At 41.4% G+C, this 21,957-nt stretch overlaps 1 protein-coding gene across 2 annotated transcripts in view; it reads left to right on the top strand.

Annotated features, from left to right (window-relative positions):
- DIAPH1 (diaphanous related formin 1) overlaps positions 1-21,957 on the top strand; it is a 423,627-nt gene that overhangs the window by 389,868 nt on the left and 11,802 nt on the right. For both annotated transcript variants that reach the window (XM_040344879.1, XM_040344880.1), the window contains exons 25-27: positions 685-849; positions 1,921-2,059; positions 14,437-14,523. In XM_040344879.1, the coding sequence (XP_040200813.1) occupies positions 685-849; positions 1,921-2,059; positions 14,437-14,523 (391 nt within the window). The remainder of the gene's footprint in view (positions 1-684; positions 850-1,920; positions 2,060-14,436; positions 14,524-21,957) is intronic.

The raw sequence follows: 21,957 nt of genomic DNA, 5'->3' as shown, positions 1-21,957 counted from the left end.
GGCTGCATTTGTGGGGACACATGGCTGCATTTGTGGGGACACATGGCTGCATTTGTGGGGACACATGGCTGCATTTGTGGGGACACATGGCTGCATTTGTGGGGACACATGGCTGCATTTGTGGGGACACATGGCTGCATTTGGGGACACATTTAAAAAAAAGCATCGGTAATCGGTATGGGCGAGTACATGGGGAAAAAAAGTCGGTACTTGTACTCGGTCCTAAAAAAGTGGTATCGGGACAACCCTAATATTTACAAAATGTTGGGGCGACTACCTACCTAGGGATATTCTGCTGTTTACCAATCTTCTATTTGTAGTTCTGATTAGGACTATTGACCAGGTGTCAGGTTTTTTTTTTTATATTTTCTTATACATGTATGTATTTAATCGTCTTTGTCAATTTTTGTTACAAATAAAATTTACTAAATTGTTATATCATGCCTATATATATATATATATATATTTATATATATTATATATAGTCCATTCATTCCCCTTTTTAAAAACATAGTTCTACTTTAAACTAGTGCATTGTTGGTTCAAGTGAACATTTTTTGTTCTTTATTTTTCCAGCATATCTCCATTGTTCTCTGTGAATAATATGCTATGCTTTTCATTGTTTAAATAAAAAAAACATGCACTGTAATGGTCAAATTATTATCCTTGACAAATGTATTGCACATATTTGTTAAAGAAGCACAAGAACAGTACACAAAACTGTGCATGATGCATGAAAACATGGCGGCATTGTTTGATGAATTAGGACAGTACTATGTTTTTAACCCCAAGAAAGTCTCAATAGAGGAGTTCTTCCTTGATCTGCACAACTTCCGTAACATGTTTGTGGTAAGCTTGTTTTTTTTTTTTAGAACCAGAATTGTTAGTGGAATTTACTGGATTTATTTGTGACATTTGTGTATTTGTGACACGCGGTTTTGTGTTTTAAAAATGCAGCGTAAGAACTCTGCATATTGTATGTTAAAACCAAATTTTCTTTTCTATTTGGGGAAGGTTTAGAACCTTTGTTGTGACAACACAACCATCAGAAAGATACTAGACCATTGTTGGGTTAGTAATGAAGTTTAGCAAAACATTTTTTATATTTAATGGGGAGAAATATTGTAGGATCCTTTTTGAAGCAATATAAATGTAAAATATATTTCATCACTTATACAGAGATGTAAATGCTACCTTTAAGAGAGCATTGTATATCTGTGGATGTTGCTTGCATCCATGCTTTGGAACTTGTACAATAAAGCTCAAAAAGTAATGTGTTGCTAACAGAAAAGTTACTTTTACATTATACCACATGCGTGATCACGACAAAGGCATGAACTGTCAACTACCTTCTGGAGCCCTTCAGTTTGCTTTAAGTGCATCCAAACTGAAAAACAAACATTTTAATATATTGTATAAGTGATCCTGCCAATTACGCAGTTCTTGTCTTAAGGTGATCGCTCATTTACTGTACTGCATCTTTGAAGGAGCAGTGTTGTCTCACTAGACTGCTCTCCCAATTTGGACTAAAACACTTTCTCTGCTCTTCACCTATGTTACATAGTGGGGTGTGGTTGTGTTCACAGAAGCCAACTGTGAGAGTTTATTGTATAAAGTTACAAGGGCAATGGAATTCTGGCAGGATGAACAGGTATCTTTCTGTACTTAGCCTGAAAAAAAGAAAGCAGCCACCATATCTAAGAACTGATAAGCTGCTATGTATTACATCAAATCATTTAAAGGTTCATACAGACACTAGGGGTAAGACATTCATTATAGACAAAAAAAAAACGGACCAATTTAAAACATTAGCACCCATTAATAAGCTGATTTATTTTATGGTGATTCGCACATGTTTTCAAAAACTCTGGAAAATGGCTACAGTTTTAGTTTGACGGTGCACTATTTTTTTTTTTTCAGCAAGCACTGAAAGAAAATCAAAAGAGGCGTGAGGCTGAGGAGAAGCTTAGACGAGCTAAACTGGCCAAGGAGAAGGCAGAGAAGGAGAAACTGGAGAAACAGCAAAAAAAAGAGAAACAGCTGATAGACATGAATGCAGGTAAAGTTGCTTGGTTTCTGTGGTAAATAATATTCAAACATGGTAAAAGCTTAGATGGCTGCTATCCAATAAGCTATTATTTGATGCAAGATGGGCATGTTCTGGCACCTGCACTTTGAAACTAAACATTAATAGCTGCCCACATGATACAATCTGATGAGTGCAATGTCCTCTCTAAATTTATAGCACCTTGCATGCAAATGGAACACACTTACCACTATGCCCACCAACAGTAGTTTCCGTAATGTGCAAGCCAATCCAGCAGATCTTTATTTTTTGCAATCTGAAATAATCCAGAGGACTGTAGACATCTATACACACACAGGCTTACATCAGCACTGAACCTTCCAGTGGTGTAAGTATAACTGAACAAATGCCAAGTTGCATCTGCCCCATAGCTAGCTCAGGAGAGAAGTCTCTCTATAAATTCAGTCCAAGAAGTCACATACAGACCAGGCAATTGAGTCACATGATTACAGCTAAACTGTCTGGCCTGCCTACACACCGCCAAGACATATTTCAATTGTTTTATTTAAGGGCAACCCGATTTTATATAAATTGAATGTTGTGCATAGAAAGGCCCTTGCGTTACCTAAATATAAATAAAAAAATGTTTACAGCAAATCATACATAGATGTATAAACTAATTAGACTGCCTGCCTCTAGAAATTGATAATCCCCAATAGTTGGGCGCAGGGCAGCACTGAAATCTTCTGGCACTGTGGCCACTATTTCGAGATATGCAGGACATATGTCTTTATTTCTGCAGCTCCAATACAGACATAAACAGAGTAAGCCTAGGTTCACACTATTGCGAACACAGACAATGCATGTGATTCGCACCACATTGCTGTGACGATCACATGCGATGTATGCGCAATATATGGCTGAACTCTTATTGGATTTGCATGAAACAGGTGCAGGAACCTTTTTTTTTCCCCGCACTGGAATCGGATCACATGGGTGTTCACACCCATGCAATCCAGTCCTTGTCTGAATTCACAGTTTGCACTGCGATTTGTAAACCAATCTGGGGGTGTCATTAACTTTTTAGCACAGGGCAGTGTGAACTGCCTGCGAGGGAGATGTTCTGTGGGAACCGGCACTGAAATCACACTGTTCCCGCATCGCAATAGTATGAACCCAGGCTAAATTTGGACAGTACAATGTTTAGGATAATTCAAGAGTTCACAATTTTGGGAGGACACACAGTGCATTGAAACAGTCTTTCAGACATATAAAGGCATGAATGGGTATATTTTAATGCATGCTCTTAGGGGATTATGCTGGAGTTTTTTCTTTTTTTTTACCCCGACGTGTTTTAAAAGCTTTTGTTAATGGGCATTTTTGTCAACCGATCCCAGGCTAAGCATTTGTTCTGCCACATATCTAATACAGGTTTTCTACTAAAGAAAAAGTTTTAGAAAACTATGCTTGCATGAATTGCCATATAGTTTCCAGATGTCATATGCAGAACAGACAGTGCAGAAAAGCAGCTTGCCAGTTTAGGAATCAATGTGGACAGTTTGTCTTATGCTGGGGGACATAATGTATTTAGCACAGCTTTTATAAAAACAAAACCATTTTGGCAGATATCAGACTGTTAATTTATTATTTGTAATCTTAGAATTGCACTAGCTCTGTGAAAATATGCATATATTTACGTGTTAGATATTTCCATGACTCGGAAGAATGTGACTTGTTATCCATTATCCAGCTATTTCCTGTAGAGTAAACGTATGATAAAGGCCAGATGCTGTTTTCAGCCTTTTGTATCGAGTCTTAGAGTTGTATTTACATCATTGAAATATCCAATTTCCTTGCTTTGTGCTGAATTCATATCTTTGTCCTTGCTGTGATATACACATACCATTCTTTGCAGGCCAGTGTGACACACAAAGATTGTTTGCTTTCCCCAGTTAGGGTTTAGGTAACTTTTTATTCTATATGCATAGGCAGTCTTGAAAGTTGATTTAGGAAACAAAGAACATTATGTTTCCTAGAAGAAATTTTACGGTTGTCCATCTTCTGTTTTTCAGCATGCCGGTGATTTAGACAACTAAGAATACAGGAAACAATTAATAAAATATATCTAAAGGCATTTTTATAGTGTAGTGAATAGAATGGATAAACCCATTTTTGTTAGATTTTTGGTGGTAATGGAAATTACCTTATGTGGCTGACACAGGAACTGGTGTCCTCATTGGAAGACTTTCCTTTATTTTATGTGCTGGTACGAGCTGTAAAATGTGTCCAGATGCCAAAGATTGCCTAAAACACATAGGGTGAATCTCTAGTGGGGACATAGATGGCAATAATAACGTAGCAGAGGTTCAAACCATTCCCCCCACTGTATCCAGAACTATAAATTATTTATATATTTAAAAATAAGGCTTTGGCTTTAGATACACTTGAAGGAATACAAAAAAGCAGCCTATGGGGTGTACCACCTATGCTGGTCCATAGGTCTGGAAAAAGTGAGTACCACTGCACCTATAGTTACACCCTGTGTGGGCTGATCAGTGAATTAAAGCAAGGATATGACTGCTTGCTCCGGGCAAACTTTTTCAAATGACTCAGGCATAGTCATTGGAAGAGATTTTGGCAGGCTTTTCTCATCATTGAGCAGAGGAAAGGGAGAAGAAAACAGGTTTTCTAACTTGCCCAATAGATTGTCCTTAAAGGAGAACAGTCTTCGGGGAGTCATATAGATGTATACTGGTTACCTAATCCAAATAATTTCAGATGTTATGAATAATATTTTATGTCTGTCGGCATCTTAAAGTATATTTGAGCCCTCACCTCTAAAACAACACATTCACTTTAAAATAGAAATGAAAGGCAAAAAATGTGTCCTAGGTACCAACATAGGTGGAACTCCACATAGGCTGTATTTTATATTCTTTCAAGTGTGTGTGCATATACCGGTGCATCTAAAATAATTAGAAAATCAAAGGGTTAATTTATTTCAGTAATTCAATTCAAAAAGAAGAGTCATTACACACAGAGTGATATAGTTCAAGCAGTTTTTTCTTTTAATTTTGATGATTATTGCTTACAGCTAGTGAAAAATTCAGTATCTCAGAAAATTTGAATATTGTGAAAAAGTTCAAAATTGTAGACTCATGGTGTCACACTCTCATTACCTAATTAACGCAAAACACATGTAAAGCCTTTAAAGGTTTTTTCAGTCTGAATCAGTAGGTTACATGGGAAAGACTGCTGATTTGACAGTTGTCCAGAAGACAGTCATTGACACCCTTCTCAAGAAGGGTAAGTCAAAAAGGTCATTGCTAAAGAAGCTGGCTGTTCAGAGTGCTGTATCCAAGCATATTAGAAAGTTGTGCGGAAGAAAAAAGTGTGATATAAAAAAAGTGTACAAGCAACAGGGATAACGGCAGCCGTGAGAGGATTGTAAAGCAAAGGCCATTTGGTGGAGTTTCACAAGGAGTGGACTAAGCCTGGTGTCAGTGCTTCAAGAGCCACCACACACAGACGTATCCAGGACATGGGCTACAATGGGAAAAGGATTGTCAGAACGGCCGCTTCTACCAACCACACTCCTCAATCAGCCTGAAGTTGGAGATACTTAATTCAAGAATCCCAAACACGGTCAAACTTGGCAGTTTTATCCTGTAAAATACTGACCAGCTTTTCGTTAAGCATGATCTATATCAGTTTATTTTTCATAACGGCTAAATCTACCACTGGTTTCTTCTAATCTGTTGCTATAGCGAATTTTGCTGCAAGAAACAAAGTGGAATAAAGTTTGAACGTGCTTGGGAATATCACCAACCGGCTCGTAAAAAAGAGCCACCTTAGTGTTTTTAACCTATATTCACCATGGTCACAGAATAGATCAGGGAATGAACTTGAATCCAAAACCAGCGAACCTTAGAACAGGTTCACCATACGTGAAACAGGTTGACCACATCCCCAAAAACACAGAGAAGATGCCCCCTTAAACATTATCAAGAGGCGGTCACTCACCAGATACCATCTAGAAAGCACCTTATATCCTCCCTCAGCCATGGCTGTGTTCATGATAACCTGTATGTACGAGGAGACCAATTCCGTTCAAATCGATCTCCTCCCCTAAGTCCCGCTACCATGCTAACGTATATGGCATTTTTGCAGACAGGTAAACAAACAATTTGTATAGCATCGAAATGCCCCCTCTGGGCCTCCCCTTGAAATGGCTGAACTCAAAAGCAGTGTGCATAGTAGATCTCTGCAACAAACGCAGAAAGTGCAGGATCTGCTGGAAACGGAAATGCTCAGATGGAGACACCTTCAACTGCTGCACAAAGTAGGGGACTAAACAAATTCCTTCATGGTCAAGAAAATCACCTAATCATGTACAGGCCCTTATCAATACACCACTGGAAGAGACATGTTAATTCTAAGACAAAATAGCATTTTAGGGGATCTTTTTAAGGCTAGCCATACATGATTAGCTGTGGAGGAATCTACATTACTGGTATTGTATTTAGACCGTCACAGCTGTGTGGATACCTAAATAGTGACTGCATCAAGCAGAATGCAGTCACTGTTAGGCCGTCCATTTTCCAGCCAGCTTCTTTTATTTTAAATGTTATGGTTGTTGAGCCAGGTGGTACCGACAGTGCCACCTATGGCTCAAATTTTGGATGATAAAACGGGAATTAGAAGATATTTAGTCCATGTATGGCCACTTATACAGAGCCCATTGCAGGGCTCTTATCTGACAAGCATTAGGGATTAAGAATATCCACCTGCACTTAAATCCTTAAACTTATTTTATATGTTCAAAATAAAGTAGCAGACTATTTTAGACGTGTCAAAAAGTGCACCGTGGGAAAAAGATACAACAGTTTTTACCGAAAAAAAACCTAACTTTAAAACAGACATACTGTATTAGCTTGCCCGGTTGATTTTCATGTACGTGCATTTTTTGCAGAGCATTAAAAAAATGTAATCAATAAATTACCCATCTGAATATACTTGCAAGAGATATTGTCAAGTACTTTATCATTAAATATAAATGAATATGGAGTCCCAGAAAAGTACTTGTGATGCCTCCCTTTAAGGATTCATGAATAATAACAGCTTGATGCCTAGTAGCTCCATTATCTAGGTCACTGTTACACCCACATTCTTCCACCAGATGGCAGTATTGACATCTCTTTAGCAGCCAAAGCAGCAGTGACAGATGTTCTAATATGCATTTATAGATTCAGGTTTCACATGTTGCTATAGTGACCGAGGGGCAAGGACACTGATTAATTCAGGGTTAACTGTTTGATCTCAGCAACACGAGGGAGTAGGCTTTGGAATTCCCATTTAGAATCCCCCTTTCCTTTCCCACCCACTTGTTTGTGATATGGCAGAGCAGACTTATTTACTTGTAGTTCAGGTTTTCTGACCTCTACAAATGACTCGGCAAGCTATGCAGCCCTGACTTCTCAGAATTGATAATACCCACACAATACCTGGTAGGGATTTGTTAGCTGATGATCAGCATGTGCCTGTCTTGTTAACCCCTAGTTTACTTCATGTGCTGCACATCTGTCCCTTTTATAGTGTTATGTAATACTCCGTAATATACAGTGTAACACAGACTTCTGTCATGAGGCTGTAGAGAAAACAGCCACCCTTCTGTCTGGGGTTTCTGATTGCTTATTACAATGAATGAACAAGTATCCCTGATTTAATTAATTTCTGCTACTCCTTTTTCATTTTAGAAATATGTTGCTATATTCTTTTCATCCAGCAGAGGGCGCATGGATCCAGCTTTTTATTTCTCTGTACCCTTTCACCTCTCTCTCCTCCCCAGGCTTGTGCAATGCAGACAGGAGGGGAGGACAGGTCTGCAGTGCGGTGAAGGCATGGCACGTAATATGAAACGTCAGGAAGAAATTCCCATAACTCATGCTATCTCCCCCCCTCCCCCCTGCTTTGGGCACCATGCCAGAGCGTGGGATTCTTCCTTTGTGCAGCTGATTCACAAAAAGCTGTGTGTGTATTTTAGACACGTGCTGATAATAGCCTTTATACTGTGGCCAGCAGAGGGAGAAATGAGAGAAGCTTTATGGCTTTATTTTCTAACAAATTACAGGACAGAGGCAGCAACCATCTGCAAATACTGTGTGCGTTTACTGCAGTGGATGTTACAGAGAATCAGTGTTCTGCTCTGTCTGAGTGTGATCGGCTTTGCTGTGTACCATCACAATGAGCTCTAGTCCCTGTTACATGCAGTACAGAAACAAGATGAGATCGCTCTTGACCCAAATGTGTGTTGGTGCATAGAGCCTTCTGCTCTGTTGATAGGGGCACATGAGATCTGTGTGTATACACATGTATTCATGCGAGCTCTGATTCCCCTCCAGGCAAGCAGAACATCTTGGCATCCCGCCCCCACCCACATTTTATTTTTATGATAAACGCAGGTTGCACAAATCCAAATATAGCTCGTTAAATAGAGTGTTGGCTAGGTTGTTGTTTGGAATGTACTATATAGGCTTTTCTACACAGTCTAATGCAGATTTTGTTTTTGTGCTGTCACTCTGAAATAGGTTCTTACCTTGCCTATATATTTGCACAGCTTTTACTAAGAATCCATTTAGATGAAAAAAAGAACAATTGGTTACACTTTGCATTTAGTAAGCAATTTATATTTAAAGCAATTTTTGTCTAGGGGTGCACCAACAGGTTATACTTACCCGATCCTTCGGAAAACCACACTCCCCCACGTCCAGCGGGGGACTGTTCCTACCGTCTTCACATCCAGAGCTGGTCTATGGGCAAGATGATGTCAGGAACAGTCCATTCACAAGACCACTAGTGTGCAGGGGGGGGGGGGGCAGGTCTAAGGATCGGTGAATTAGTTAAGTATATCTCTGCTCTGAAATCCCCTACACAAAAACAAGGAGTTAACCTATGTTGGCACAACCCTACTGAATGGAGTTTTTCTTTAAAGTGAGCCCCAAACATGTAAACATAGTGATGGCTTCATAATCTCCTCCAACTGTTTAAACACACTGCTTTACCCAACTTAAGCAGTCTAAGGCCTCGTACACACGATAGGATAGCCAGAGGACAACGGTCTGAAGGACCGTTTTCATCGGTCAAAACCGATCGTGTGTGGGCCCCATAGGTTATTTAACCTCCGGTTCTGACACGATCGGGTAATTAACCGATGGTGTGTAGGCGCGACGGACCATCAGTCCGCTTCATCGGTTAACCGATGACAACGGTCCTTCAGACCGTTGTCATCGGATCGACTGATCGTGTAAGAGGCTTTAGGGGTCTTGCATGGATCAAAATGTATGACCAAATGTGTTGATGGGGGAATCGGATAATTTTTTTCTGTTCAGCCCTCTGGTTGAACAAATGCCTCACTAAACCACTGATTTAGGGGAACACTTGTAGCTTCTCATAAACCTTAAGATGTAGACCAGCAGCCCCTCTCCCAAATACTGTTATTCTTGCATTCATTGACGGACACGGCTCTTCTTAAAGTGATAATAAAGTCTTGCTTTTTTTAGCTTAAAAATAACACATGTTATACTTACCTGCTCTGCAGCGGTTTTGCACTAAACGGCCCAGATCCTCCTCTTCCCGGGTCACACTTTTGTGCTCCTGACCCCTCCTCCCTGTTGAGAGCCAAGCCGCAGCTCGGTGTGTCCATTCACCCATGGAAGCCACGGCTAGCACCCCCCCCCACTCTCTCTCCTCATTGGCTCACTGACTTTGACAGCAGCGGGAGCCAATGGCGCTCTGCTGTTTCAGCCAATGAGGAGGGAGAGTCCCAGGCAGCAGAGTCGCTCCTGCAACATCGCTGGCTGGATAGAGATGGATGGGGCTCAAGTACGTATTGGGGATGGTGAGGGGTCTGCTGCACACAGAATGTTTTTTATCTTAATGAAGAATGCATTAAGATAAAAAACCTTCTGCCTTTACAATCACTTGATTTAGGATTTATAGCTCCACCTACATTAGTAGGATATTGGGCAGAAAAAGAACTCTGCGTCACCGATGGATATTCCTAGCTGGTATAAACCCCCTCTCCTCGCTGCTATAGACAGCCCAGTTATTTCTGCCTAATGTTTCAGGAGTGATGACCTAGTTCCCTGCGCAGTTCTTATTCCTGTTTTTTTTTTTTTTTCTCTCTCTCTCTTTGGAGATCTACAATCAACAGCCGGGCTGGGTGACTAGCTGGAAAATCTAGATAGAGTAGTCACCCCAGCCTGGCCAGCGAGCACATGCAGTCCTTTAGCTACGTGCTGGGTCAGGTTTTTACATAGGTTTAAAATCTTTATTAATGCTGGAATCCTCTGTATGTACAGATAATGCAGATGTAATCTACATCATTTATGCAAAGTAGATGTACAAATTTGGTTATCTATAACAGTATGATCAGTTTGAGAACTGTTTTTGACAGCAACCCATGATGTGATCCCTTCCAAACATGTTCCACGTATGCTTTGAAATACCTATAGAGCTCAGTCTCTTCTTTCATGTTCACTGCAATAGCGGGGTGTAGTACACCAGGCCACCCTACTATCTTCCCTCGTCATCTGTTAATCTGCAAGCCCCTTTTGCTTGCCTGCTTGTAATGCAGAAGAGCTTTTCCCAAACAAACCCAGTGCAGGTTCTTTATGTTCTCTCACATACAGAAAGCCTTGTGCAATGTTGTTTATTGCATAAGAGATATGCAATGTCTTTTCAGCAATAATACAAACTTACCTGCCTGCCCATAGTCGTCTTTGGAATTTACACTCTGTGTACTTTCTTGGCGCACCTTGGTGTCAGAAGGAATAAACTGTATACATATGTGCATGGTCCATGATTTCCCCACTGGCGCAAGATGGCCAAAGACCCCACACCCAGAAGAAGCCAGAGAAAAAAGGGACTTTGCGGACATCACATTGCTGGAGCGAAGGTGATCTTTTGTGGACTTTAGTTCTGCTTTAAACACGACCTTGCATTTGAATCTCACTGGTGATGCATTAAACCCAGAGAAAGCAAGTTATACATTAAGGCTTTAGGAAGTGGACCCATCTTCCAAACATGTCGGTACCCTCTAAAATGTGGTTGCTTTGAATTATGGACAGTTCATATTAAGTTTCTGGATTTAAAGGAGTTGTAAAGGCAGAAGTTTTTTTTATCTTCTATCCATTAAGATAAAAAATTATTCTTTGTGCAGCAGCCCCCCCAGCACCCCCCTGATTACCTGAGCCCCATCTCCCTCCAGCGATGTCCATGCGTGTTTAAGCCATCCAGGACACTCCTCCTGATTGGCTGAGACACAGCAGCAGTGTAATTGGCTCCTGCGACTGCCAATTAAAGTCAATTAGCCAATTGAGGGAAGAGGGGGCCAGGTCGGGGCTCCATGTCTGAGTGGACAAATGGAGCTGTGACTCGGATCGGTTGCTCCCTTAGCAACCTGCTTGCAGTGGGGGCACTCAACAGGAGAGAGAGACCAGGAGCACCGATGAGGGAACCAAGAAAAGGAGGACCTAGGCTGCTCTGTGCAAAACCGACTGCACAGAGGAGCCAAGTATAACGTGACCCTCCTGTTCGCCCCCTCAAGAGGCTTTCTCCACACCAGGGAGAAAGCCTTGCATTACTGTGTGTAGTTACAAACAGAAGAACACGAAGTGAGGATTTCTCAGAAGAAATAAGGACATTTAAAAGCAAAATCGAAGGATCAGGTAAGTGAAGGAGGACTGCACTAAGGTAAAAGAAGCTATTTAGGGATTTTTTTTTTTTTTTTACCTTTACAACCCTGTTAAGCACGGTTTCCGTGAGCAGTTCATGCTGTGATTACTGCTTGGAATTGACATTGAACATAGTTTGTTTGTTCAGAATAAATTCATCCATTCAATCCTCTAATTCAGTGTGACACAATATTGCTTGTGATGGGTGACCAGTGATTTGGTCTATTGCATGTATTCATTTGCGCATTTTGATGTCAGATGTAATCAACATTTGCAGAGCTTCCTGTGCCTGTACAAACAGGCGTGTAAACGTGCGCAGCATATAGATGAATAAAAAAAAATGTTGCTACAAGTTACAGTACTTTTACGCATGTAAAATGGTAATTTGAAGAGATTAAAGGAGACGTTTAGGCTGGGCTTCTCCTCTGGGTCACAGGAGTGCAATTAGTTTTGCACTCCTATGACCCGTTTTCAGCAGAGAGCGGTCTGAATTCCACTCTCCGCTGACATCACTGCCATCAGTCGGGCCAGCGCATCATCAAGACTTCCAAGTCGGGATTGTCACGATTGCGCTCGCCGACGGCGACTAAATAAACGCGACGGGCGTTACGTGACGGGGCTATATGAGGAACTAAGGGAATAAGAAGGAATTTCTACTGAGCATGTAAGACTGGCTGTGATACTTTCACAGCCCGCACTACCTTTGGCCACCACTAGAGGGAGACTCAACTCCAATCCAGCTAGCTGACCACGCACAGGCAGATACAAATCTTACATACAATCGGGTGCACTCTAAGGGTTGGGAAACAGTCTAGCAATTACTACACACTTCTAGGATTCCTCCAGCTATCCTGCAAGCTTGAACCCCAGTGTTAATCACTGTTCCCACTGTCCCCACACCCACACACCAGACACACACTAAACGATAGCCTGCCACCACCCAACAGTTTGTCCGCAGACTGGTCTGCTGACCCACCCCACACACAGATCTGCATGTAATCTGCCAACATACAGTGAAATTGCATATCAATCGGCACGTAACAGATTGAGCACTTAGGCACTAAAATACAATAACCTCTCTAGAGATACGAGTCCTAGCTTAGTACACAGAAGTCACTTAATTATTTTATAATTTAATATCCCGAAAGTGGGCAGCACATACAAAGAAAAAAGTTACCAACAAGGATACAAATACAGAAAGACAACAATTGGCAATTTGCTATGAAAATAAAAAAAGGGATAAAAACAGAAATAAAACTTTACCAAAGTCTATCCGTTAGTAGAAGCATACTGGAATGTGGCACTCCCCAGCGTGGAACTGGCTTTGTGGAAGAACACTGTCCATATCTCAGGCTACTCCATTTATTGAAATATGGATGTGGGCTAGGCTTTAACCCTTGGCCAATCAACCATGGGGGTGTTTCTGTCTCGCCCCACAAGATGTTTTGTGTTCTGAAATTACCAGAGTCGATTGGCCCAGAACGGCACTGATTGCTGGGTCATGGATTGAATTTCTGATACCAGCACAGCAGTCTGATTGCAACAGTACCAATCACTGCCTGCCTGCTGCAATCAGGCGTCGTATAACAGTTTTGTGTATTTTTCTACACACGCTACAAATACAGATTGACATACACGTGTAGCCCAACATGTGTACCATCGAAAGGAATTATTTTCATCTCTCTGCCGCTAATATTTTAGCTTTTATGAGACATAAAATAGATTCCTCAGATCTGATGATATAAATCAAAGTTTTCAGACTGGCCGGGGCTTTGTGAATGCCCCCTGTGGGTCCCTGTAGCCACAGTGATTGGGAGTACCTTTGAAGGTTTCAGAAAGGTGGTAATCTATGTTTGCTCAAATGGGAACTTTTATTGGCATCTAGGTGTCAACTCTGGCCTAGAAACTGGTCCTGTCCTTTTCAAATGCTAATGAAAACATATGTGGCATGACTGATAATGCATACTATATTTTTAATAACCCAGAATTAAACTACATCTACAATTGCACTACTCTATTGTTCACGGCACATCTCGTTAAGGAAAAACTATCTTACGCTTACATTAACGTCACAGGGATCCACCAGCTGCCATGATTGATGGCCGCTCCACGGCTCAGCGCTCCAGTGAGCTCTGAGAAGTAGAGCAGAAGCGATGCTGACTGACAGTCAGCATCGCTCTGCTCGGGAGGAGTGAGAACTGAGCCTTCTGCGGTGTTCCGTGGCTCGGTTCTCAGTGCAGAGACGCTGGGGGACAGATGCAGCATCAGTCTGATGCTGCATCTACCTAGGTAAGTACGATTTAGAAATAAAAAACATACTACTTTTAAAATTACATTCTGAGGGCTAGAATTTATTTTACTTGTACTGTGCGCAAGTACCCCAAGACTTGCATGGAGAATCAACATTTTATTAGAAGAAAATGAAACCCTTTTCATGTAGTAAAACAGAGGCACCCTCAACACTTATTTTCTTGTCAGTATGAAGCTTATCAGAGACTGTGTATTCTGGCATATTGTGGCCATATTTTTGTTGTTTTATGCTCTGGGTTGACCAGGAAAGGCATACAACATTGTAATTGTTTATCTTATAGAATATGTACAATCCGTTTAATTTAAAGTAGCATTCTTAAAAAGTCCACCCTATCTAAGTTTGTTTTTATGTAAATTTTGTTACAGAGGGTGATGAAACGGGTGTGATGGACAGTCTACTGGAGGCCTTACAGTCCGGTGCTGCATTTAGAAGAAAAAGAGGTCCACGGCAAGGTAACCCTTATTATTAATAATGCACTTTGATTATTTCTGTTTCATAGATACCTTACAATCATGGAAGAGCCCACAAGGGTTTATGGTAAATTTTTTGGAAGTTAAGATTTAAATACGTTTCTCTTTATTGGTGTACTGCATTCAAGTAGGATTATTTTAAAATCTAAAATAAAAAAACAACCCTATCTCGGTGACTCTACAGATCAAATATTCTAAAGGGAAAATAACAGACTGCACTCCGATACAAAAATTACTTATAATGTAAACCCATTTTTCCAGGTGTAAAGTACTTTGAATGCATATTGTTTCCAATCAAATATTGGTGCTAGTGGTCAGTGTGACTTTAAGTAATACTGTATAGGTAAATGGGCATCTCTGGAAAAGGGATTTCGGGCCAATCCACTTTTGTCTTAAGCATCATGTGACCTATAACATAAACCTGACAGGACTGCAGTTCAGGGGCTGCCATTTCTGACATTATTTAAAATTATAGTTACACAGTGCTAGCAACTATCGCAATGAAATACAAACTGTACTTTGAGCCAGAATTGGCATACAGGATGTAAAGTCAGAATGAGAATTTTGCATAGTTGTCTTGCATCAATCACTGGCATTTTTAGGTAAAACTGGCCAGCCCATAATTTTTTCACTGCAGGTTTCCTTTACGCACATTAATGTGACCTGCATCTGCATTTAAAATGTATTAAATCATAGCAAATGTACCTAACCTATTTGTATCTAGCCGTAATAATAAAGTGATTTCATTATTTTAGATCTGAGATAATTTGTGGAGAGGATTAGTAATGTATGCTATTAGTAATGTATATATTGTGATAGATACAATCAAACACGTTTTTACGTGATAGAGCATGCTTGCCAAAATACAGCTTTTATTTAAGCAGTTGTACAGCCGTGAGTCACTTTAGGGTGCGGTGCTGTACAAATTATAATTTGTCCTAAAACTGTTCAATCCTGGCAGCTGCTGCTGGGAAAGATAAAGTAAAAAGCAGATCGATATTAAATGATACACAGTCTGTTCCTTTTCTATAAATGGATTTGAATTAATTTAATTATTCTTGCATATTCTGTTCTTTGGAAGAGCAGTTTACTGTTGGCATATTAATGACAGCTGAGTTTTAAATTGTTCTGTATTGTACATTGTAGGGGGAAGATGTATTTGAACTCCTATTTGATTTTACTACTGTCAGAGCTTTGTTGGATTTTCTCCAACTTACTGTCCAGTGACAACGGTTTCACCAGACAGGAAGTGAGGGAAAATCTGAAACACAGAATTAAAAATGCTAGTGCGCTTATAGTCAGCTTTTATTGTTGGTCTTACTGTTGCATATTTTGTCTGGTGGATTTATTGCCACCTTGGCACTTAAGCCCAGTACACACAAACTGAAGAGCTTAATGTTAGTACAGTGACCTCCCCGTTGAGCTATCATGTTCACCCCCCAAAGAACTTGCCAGCCAGCACGCTTGGCCTTTGGCTGACCATTCAGCAGACCTTTTTTGGTCATTCCCCTTCAACAGACGCCAGACCAGCTACCGTACACACCAAATGTTGGATGGTTTCTATTAGACCGGACGATACCGCCCAATGTTTGGCCCATTGTATACAGGGCTTAAATGTGAACAAATCTCTCCAGCAGATCCCCAGATAAGCAATAAAAACCCAGCAAGGGTTCTAACCCCCCATTCTTTCTCAAACTAAAAAATATATCCCAAATATAGATTTTAACTGATTAAAATGGCATACTGCTTAGGCAGGTAGAAATTTTGATGCTAATTGTAAATGCATATAAATGTGGTTTGGTCTAAGAAGACAAAATAGTTTATTTACTAAAGTTGGAGAGGGCAAAATCGGACTCACTTCTGCCTAGAAACCAATCGGCTTCCAGGTTTTATTGCCAAAGCTTAATTGAACAAGCTGAGGTTAGAAGCTAATTGCTTTCTGTGCAGAAATGAGCCTGATTTTGCTCACTCTGGTTTTAGTAAATAAACCCCAAATGCTCCAATTTCTGTTTTGGAGAAACAAAAAGCAGGGAAGTATAGTTCCATACACACAATGAGCAGTAGTTAATGCTATGGCTTCCCAACCGTAAAGAGAAATATTTTGGAACTGATCTATTTGAGGTGTGCTACATGTTCTTACCAGGACTCTGTGCTCTTGGTGTGAATACAGTATAGACTGGTCTAAGCCAGAGCTTTATCAGTGACAAATGTATTATGATGAGCAAACACATTTGGTTCTCAGAGCCACAGAGAGAAGTCAGGAAGTGTTTCTTTAGGTCATGGTCATTGATACAATGCCCTCTTTATTCAGACAATAGAGTCCTTGTAGAATGATGCAGTATTAATCACTGCTGTGTTCTGCTGATAACAATGGTCACATACGTGTATTGTGCATATTGGATATGAGGATTGTTGGCAATCTCACCGGTGACATGATGACCAAGTGACATTCATTATAGCTTCTAAAAGAAAACTGCTTTTACATGCAGATCCACCACTGTTTTATAAACGAATACGTATTTTGACTAGGTTTTTATTGTCTGGATTTATATTTCGGAACAATGCTAAATTGAATATGGGCATGTCATTTGGAATAATTGTCTGCACTTTGTGGGCATATCACGCTCTCCTGACCTCCCAAGGAGCTATTATAGAGTTGAAAATGCCAATGAAAGGAATCAAAAGGGCTGAATACTTGGCACCAGTAACATGGAGTTCAAAATTAAGTTATTGGTTTTACTCTTTACATAGCATTGTAAATTTACTTCTGATATGACAGATATAATGGCACCACTTCACATTTAGTGAAGTTGTCCTTTACAGTTCCCAGCAGTGCACTAAACCATTCGTATCTGTGATTGCCCGAAGGTAGATTACAGATTCTCTTTACTAATTCTGCAGGACATATTTAGTCAGAGGCAGTTTAAAATACCACTATAGTTTTGAACTGTGGGAGAAGAACAAGCAGCTGTACACTGATTTTAACAGATTAAAGGAATGAAGTGCTGCAAGGCCTCAGTTGTCATTTTTAGATGGCTTTACTGCATGTTTGTGAAGCAGCTGGAGATTCTTAGTTAACCACATTACTTTTCATATTAATATATATATTTTCTTATAGCTTCCCTCACTACCAGTCTCAAAAGTTATGGGATTTAACTTTGTTGTTGTTGAACCCAAATTTAAAGTGTTTATGTGTGAACATAATCCAAGTTTTTATAAGTTTACCACAGATATTTCTGGACCATAATAATGTGTCTAGAGGAATGTACACTTCAGACTATGGCTATACACCCACTTGACACATCCTTGTTGGTTTTAGCTAAATACACTGTGTTTCCAGAAATAAAATGTTACTATGAATAGGTATTTCAATTTTTGTAAATAGGGCCCACATGTTCTCTATATGACATGGCATGGAGTGTATTATTCTTCTCGCCAACATAAAATGTGTTTACGGAAGGTTTCTCATTAACCTATAATATAATATAAAACTATTCCTAGAGGGGTATTGAAATTTTAATTGTATGAATGATTCTTTTATCGAACTAATGACATTTTTATTGCAGCATAGACCATGACTGCCGTTCAGGTCAGCAGATGGCAGTTAAAGGTTTACTTGTGTTTTTGGCCTACGTGAAATGAGGCTTAAGGTGTCCTTGGTACAAAAGGACCTTTAACTGGGGGTTATAGGAACAAATGTTAGGATAGCAGTCCTAATGTTTCTACAGTTTTATCTTCCTTCTGTGACAGTCACTATTTCAATTCATTATTGTGACACATTTCTATGCTAAAGGGAAGCAACAACAGTAATTGTTCCTGTGTAACAAAAATGCCATTTAAAACAGGTCTTACTAGTAAGCTTACTGTGTAGATGCCCACTACTGCTGCATATACACATCTTTCTCTTATGCCAAAACCATATAATTTAGCTACCTGGAGAAAAGTGAAGAGGCCTCTCTCTTATGACTCTCTCAGCTCCATGTTACAGTGCTTGGATGCCACATGGGAGAATTGGTCACATTCTCTTGGTAGCCAGGTGTATCTTTAGCTGTTCTGCACCAAAGGGCAGGTGAGTATTTGCAGCTGGAGAGGGTGACTGTTAAGTAAACCTGTTTGTCTGCGATAAGTGGGTATAGCATTAGTTCATTTTTCTGGGATGGTTTAGGAAGTCAGCTGATTGGCTGTTATGGGTTAATCTGTTTAGCTTTCCTCCTATTTTTATGCTTCAGCCCCTGTGCATGCAGCTAGTGTTCTGTCAGTGGCGAAGTAAAAATGGATAATAAAAATATTTTTAAACATTGAGCTGTTTCTAGTTTGTACAAATAAAATACGAGAACCTGTGGGGGATTTTTAGCTTCCAAAGCAGTCCTGAGCTAGAGTTGCCTGTATTTCAAAGAACTTGTCATGATTGGACTTATGCAGAAATCTCTCTATCCAGTCTTTTCTTTATCGTACATCACGGGACACAGAGCGGCATTCATTACTATATGGGTTATATGGAGTACCTTCAGGTGTAGACACTGGCAATCTCAAACAGGAAATGCCCCTCCCTATATAACCCCCTCCCATAGGAGGAGTACCTCAGTTTTTCCGCCAGTGTCTTAGGTGTTAGTCATGGTTTAGCTTGCCTCCACATCCTTGGGATTAGGTGAGCTAACCGGTTCTGTCCAAAAAAGCCTCAGCGCTAAAGTGGTCAGTAACCGGACCCCAAACCCTTGGGGTATAGCCCATAATGCTTTTCTTTTTAGAGAGCTGGACCCTGGGCCCAGAACTTAGAAACCTTTGGGTGCCTAATGTTTCTGTTGCCAGAGTGCTATATGGGCCCAGGACAGTGGATCCTTCATAGGAACCCAGGGCCTGAAGGTCTAGACATCCCCACCGAGATGGGGGAAGATTGGGCCTCTTGCTTGGCAAAGTCCTGCGGCATGGAGCAGGTAAGTGAGGGGAAAACTTGCGGAACTTGGTTCTTAGCAGGTTTTTTCTGGGGGGTCACAGGGGACATGCCTAAAGTTATGCACTGCATCTGGCAAACTAGTCACATATCATAAAGATAGGATGGCTCTATATGTATTATTCCCCATAAGATGTGACCTCCCTTGTAGTGTTGGAAAAGCATTGAGTGGGGCCTGTGTGATATAAAAGTATATGTGTGTGTCAGAGAGCTGTGCTTACCTGCAAGCCTCCAGGCGATGCTCCATTCAGTCTTCCTCCTCACGGCCTGCAAAGCAGGCAAAACGCTGACCTCCTCATGGTTCCAGGCTGCAGGCTGCAGTTTGCTGGAGCAGAGAGGTCCCTTCCTCCCAACCCCACCCCCCCCCTGTCGGGAGGGGCATTTCCTGTTTGAGATTGCTGGGGGGGAAGGGCGGGTCAGTGGCTTAAGGAAGGGGCGGCCCTTCCTTGTTTGTTCCATATAGCTCATTCAATACTTTGGAACTGAGGAGGAAAGACCAGAACGGCAAGCACGGGGCGCCGAGGACACACAGTGGCCAGAAAGAATATTGCAGTCTTCAGAAAGACTGTTTTCAAGCCTAGGAATAGGCTGTTTCTTTTCCATCTCATAGTTTTTCTTGCAATACTACTCAGGGGGACAGAATGTTTTTTCTTTCCTAGATTTGAAAAAAAAAAAAAAAAAAGATTTTTTTTTGAAAAAAAAAAAAAAAAAAAAAGTGTCATCTAGGGGAGAGGAAGCATTTTTTTATCCCCCAAACAGGTGTTTGGGCATTTAACTATTTATAAGTCCCAGGTACCAATAAGTAGCAGGTGTACCTCGGTATTGTACCATGGCATCAAAAAACAAGGGTACAAGAGGTGGGGATTCCCCCAGAGAGTCTGAGGTCTCGGACAAAGCTATGCCGCTGCTTTCCCCACAGGGAGCCTTGGGGCCATCGGGATCTGGGGCTGGAGCTGACGCGGGTCAGTCCAACCCTAAGATGGTCACGGAGGAGGTATTACTCACCTCTTTAAAAGAGATGCAGAAAAGCATGGGTAAAATGATAGCCGCAGCTATGCGGGGCAGTAAGCGGAATAGATCTCCGTCGCCCGAGCGCGGACCCTCAGAAGAGGAGGTCCTTTCCTCAGGGGAATTGGACGACCTCTTGGACAAGGACCAAGTAGGTTCAGGGATCGAGGATCTGGATACAGAGGAGTCTGGGGCAGTCTCCCTGAGGGAGAGCTGGTGGATTCAAGGATTGTCGGACTTGGTCCATAGGGCATTCAACTTGCCAGTACCAGATCTCCAGGTATCGACGGTTTCAGCTTTGGGCTCACTGAGGGCGCCTCAAAGCAATGCTGTGTTTCCGATCCATCCTCTATTAGAGGGAGTTTTGTTCCAAGATTGGAACAAGCCAGATAAGATCTTCTTACCACCTAAGAAGTTCTCTGTCCTATATCCTATGGAAGAAAAATTTTCCAAAAGATGGGCTACTCCTGCAGTGGACGCAGCCATCTCATGTGTTAACAAATCGTTAACATGCCCTGTAGAAAACATACAGGTGTTCAAGGATCCAGTTGATAAGCGCTTGGAAGCACTACTTAAGAACTCCTTCACTACTGCAGGGGCAGTAGTACAGCCAGCTGTGGCTGCGATTGGGGTCGCTCAAGCATTATCGGATCAATTTAAGCAGATGCTTAAACTTATTCCTGCCCAGCAGGCAGAAGAATTTTCGGATGTCCCTAAGGCCATATGTTTTACGGTAGACGCAATCAAGGATTCTATCCAGCAAGCGTCACGTTTATCGTTATCCCTTATCCATATGAGAAGACTCTTATGGTTAAAAATCTGGGAGGCTGAGCCCCCATGCAAGAAGCTCCTGGTAGGGTTCCCCTTCCATGGAGGACGACTCTTCGGAGAAGACCTAGATAAATACATTCAGACCATTTCAAACGGCAAGAGTACTCTCTTGCCAACTAAGAAGAAGGTTCAGGGGCCTGCGTTTAAACGACAGTATTCCCCTGGGCAGGGGCCCTCTAATGCCAAGCAGTATCGACGGCCTCCTGCAAAAGCAAACTTCGGCTTCAACAGCAAATCACAAGGACAGGCTGTTAGAGGCAAAAGGCAGTGGTTTCGCAAACCAGCAAAACCAGCCCCCAAGCCAACCTTATGAAGGGGCGCCCCCACCCACGAAGGTGGGGGGAAGGCTGCGACTCTTTTCAGAGATTTGGGAAGCCAGCATTCCCGACGAGTGGGTACGGTCTTCCGTGGCCACAGGCTACAAATTAGATTTCCTAAGGTTTCCTCCTCCTCATTTCCAGAAGTCGAGGATTCCAAACGATCCGGAAAAGGGAGCCGCATTAAGATCGGCATTAGATCATCTACTTTCCCAGGAAGTAATAGTAGAGGTACCAGTCCTGGAACAGGGGCTGGGTTTCTACTCCAACCTATTCATCATCCCAAAATCCAATGGAGATGTCAGGCCA

This window comes from Rana temporaria, chromosome 3, assembly GCF_905171775.1.
Source record: "Rana temporaria chromosome 3, aRanTem1.1, whole genome shotgun sequence".
NCBI classification, from domain to species: domain Eukaryota; kingdom Metazoa; phylum Chordata; class Amphibia; order Anura; family Ranidae; genus Rana; species Rana temporaria.
Note: the sequence above shows the minus strand (reverse complement) of the source record. Positions and strands in the feature narration are given on the sequence as shown.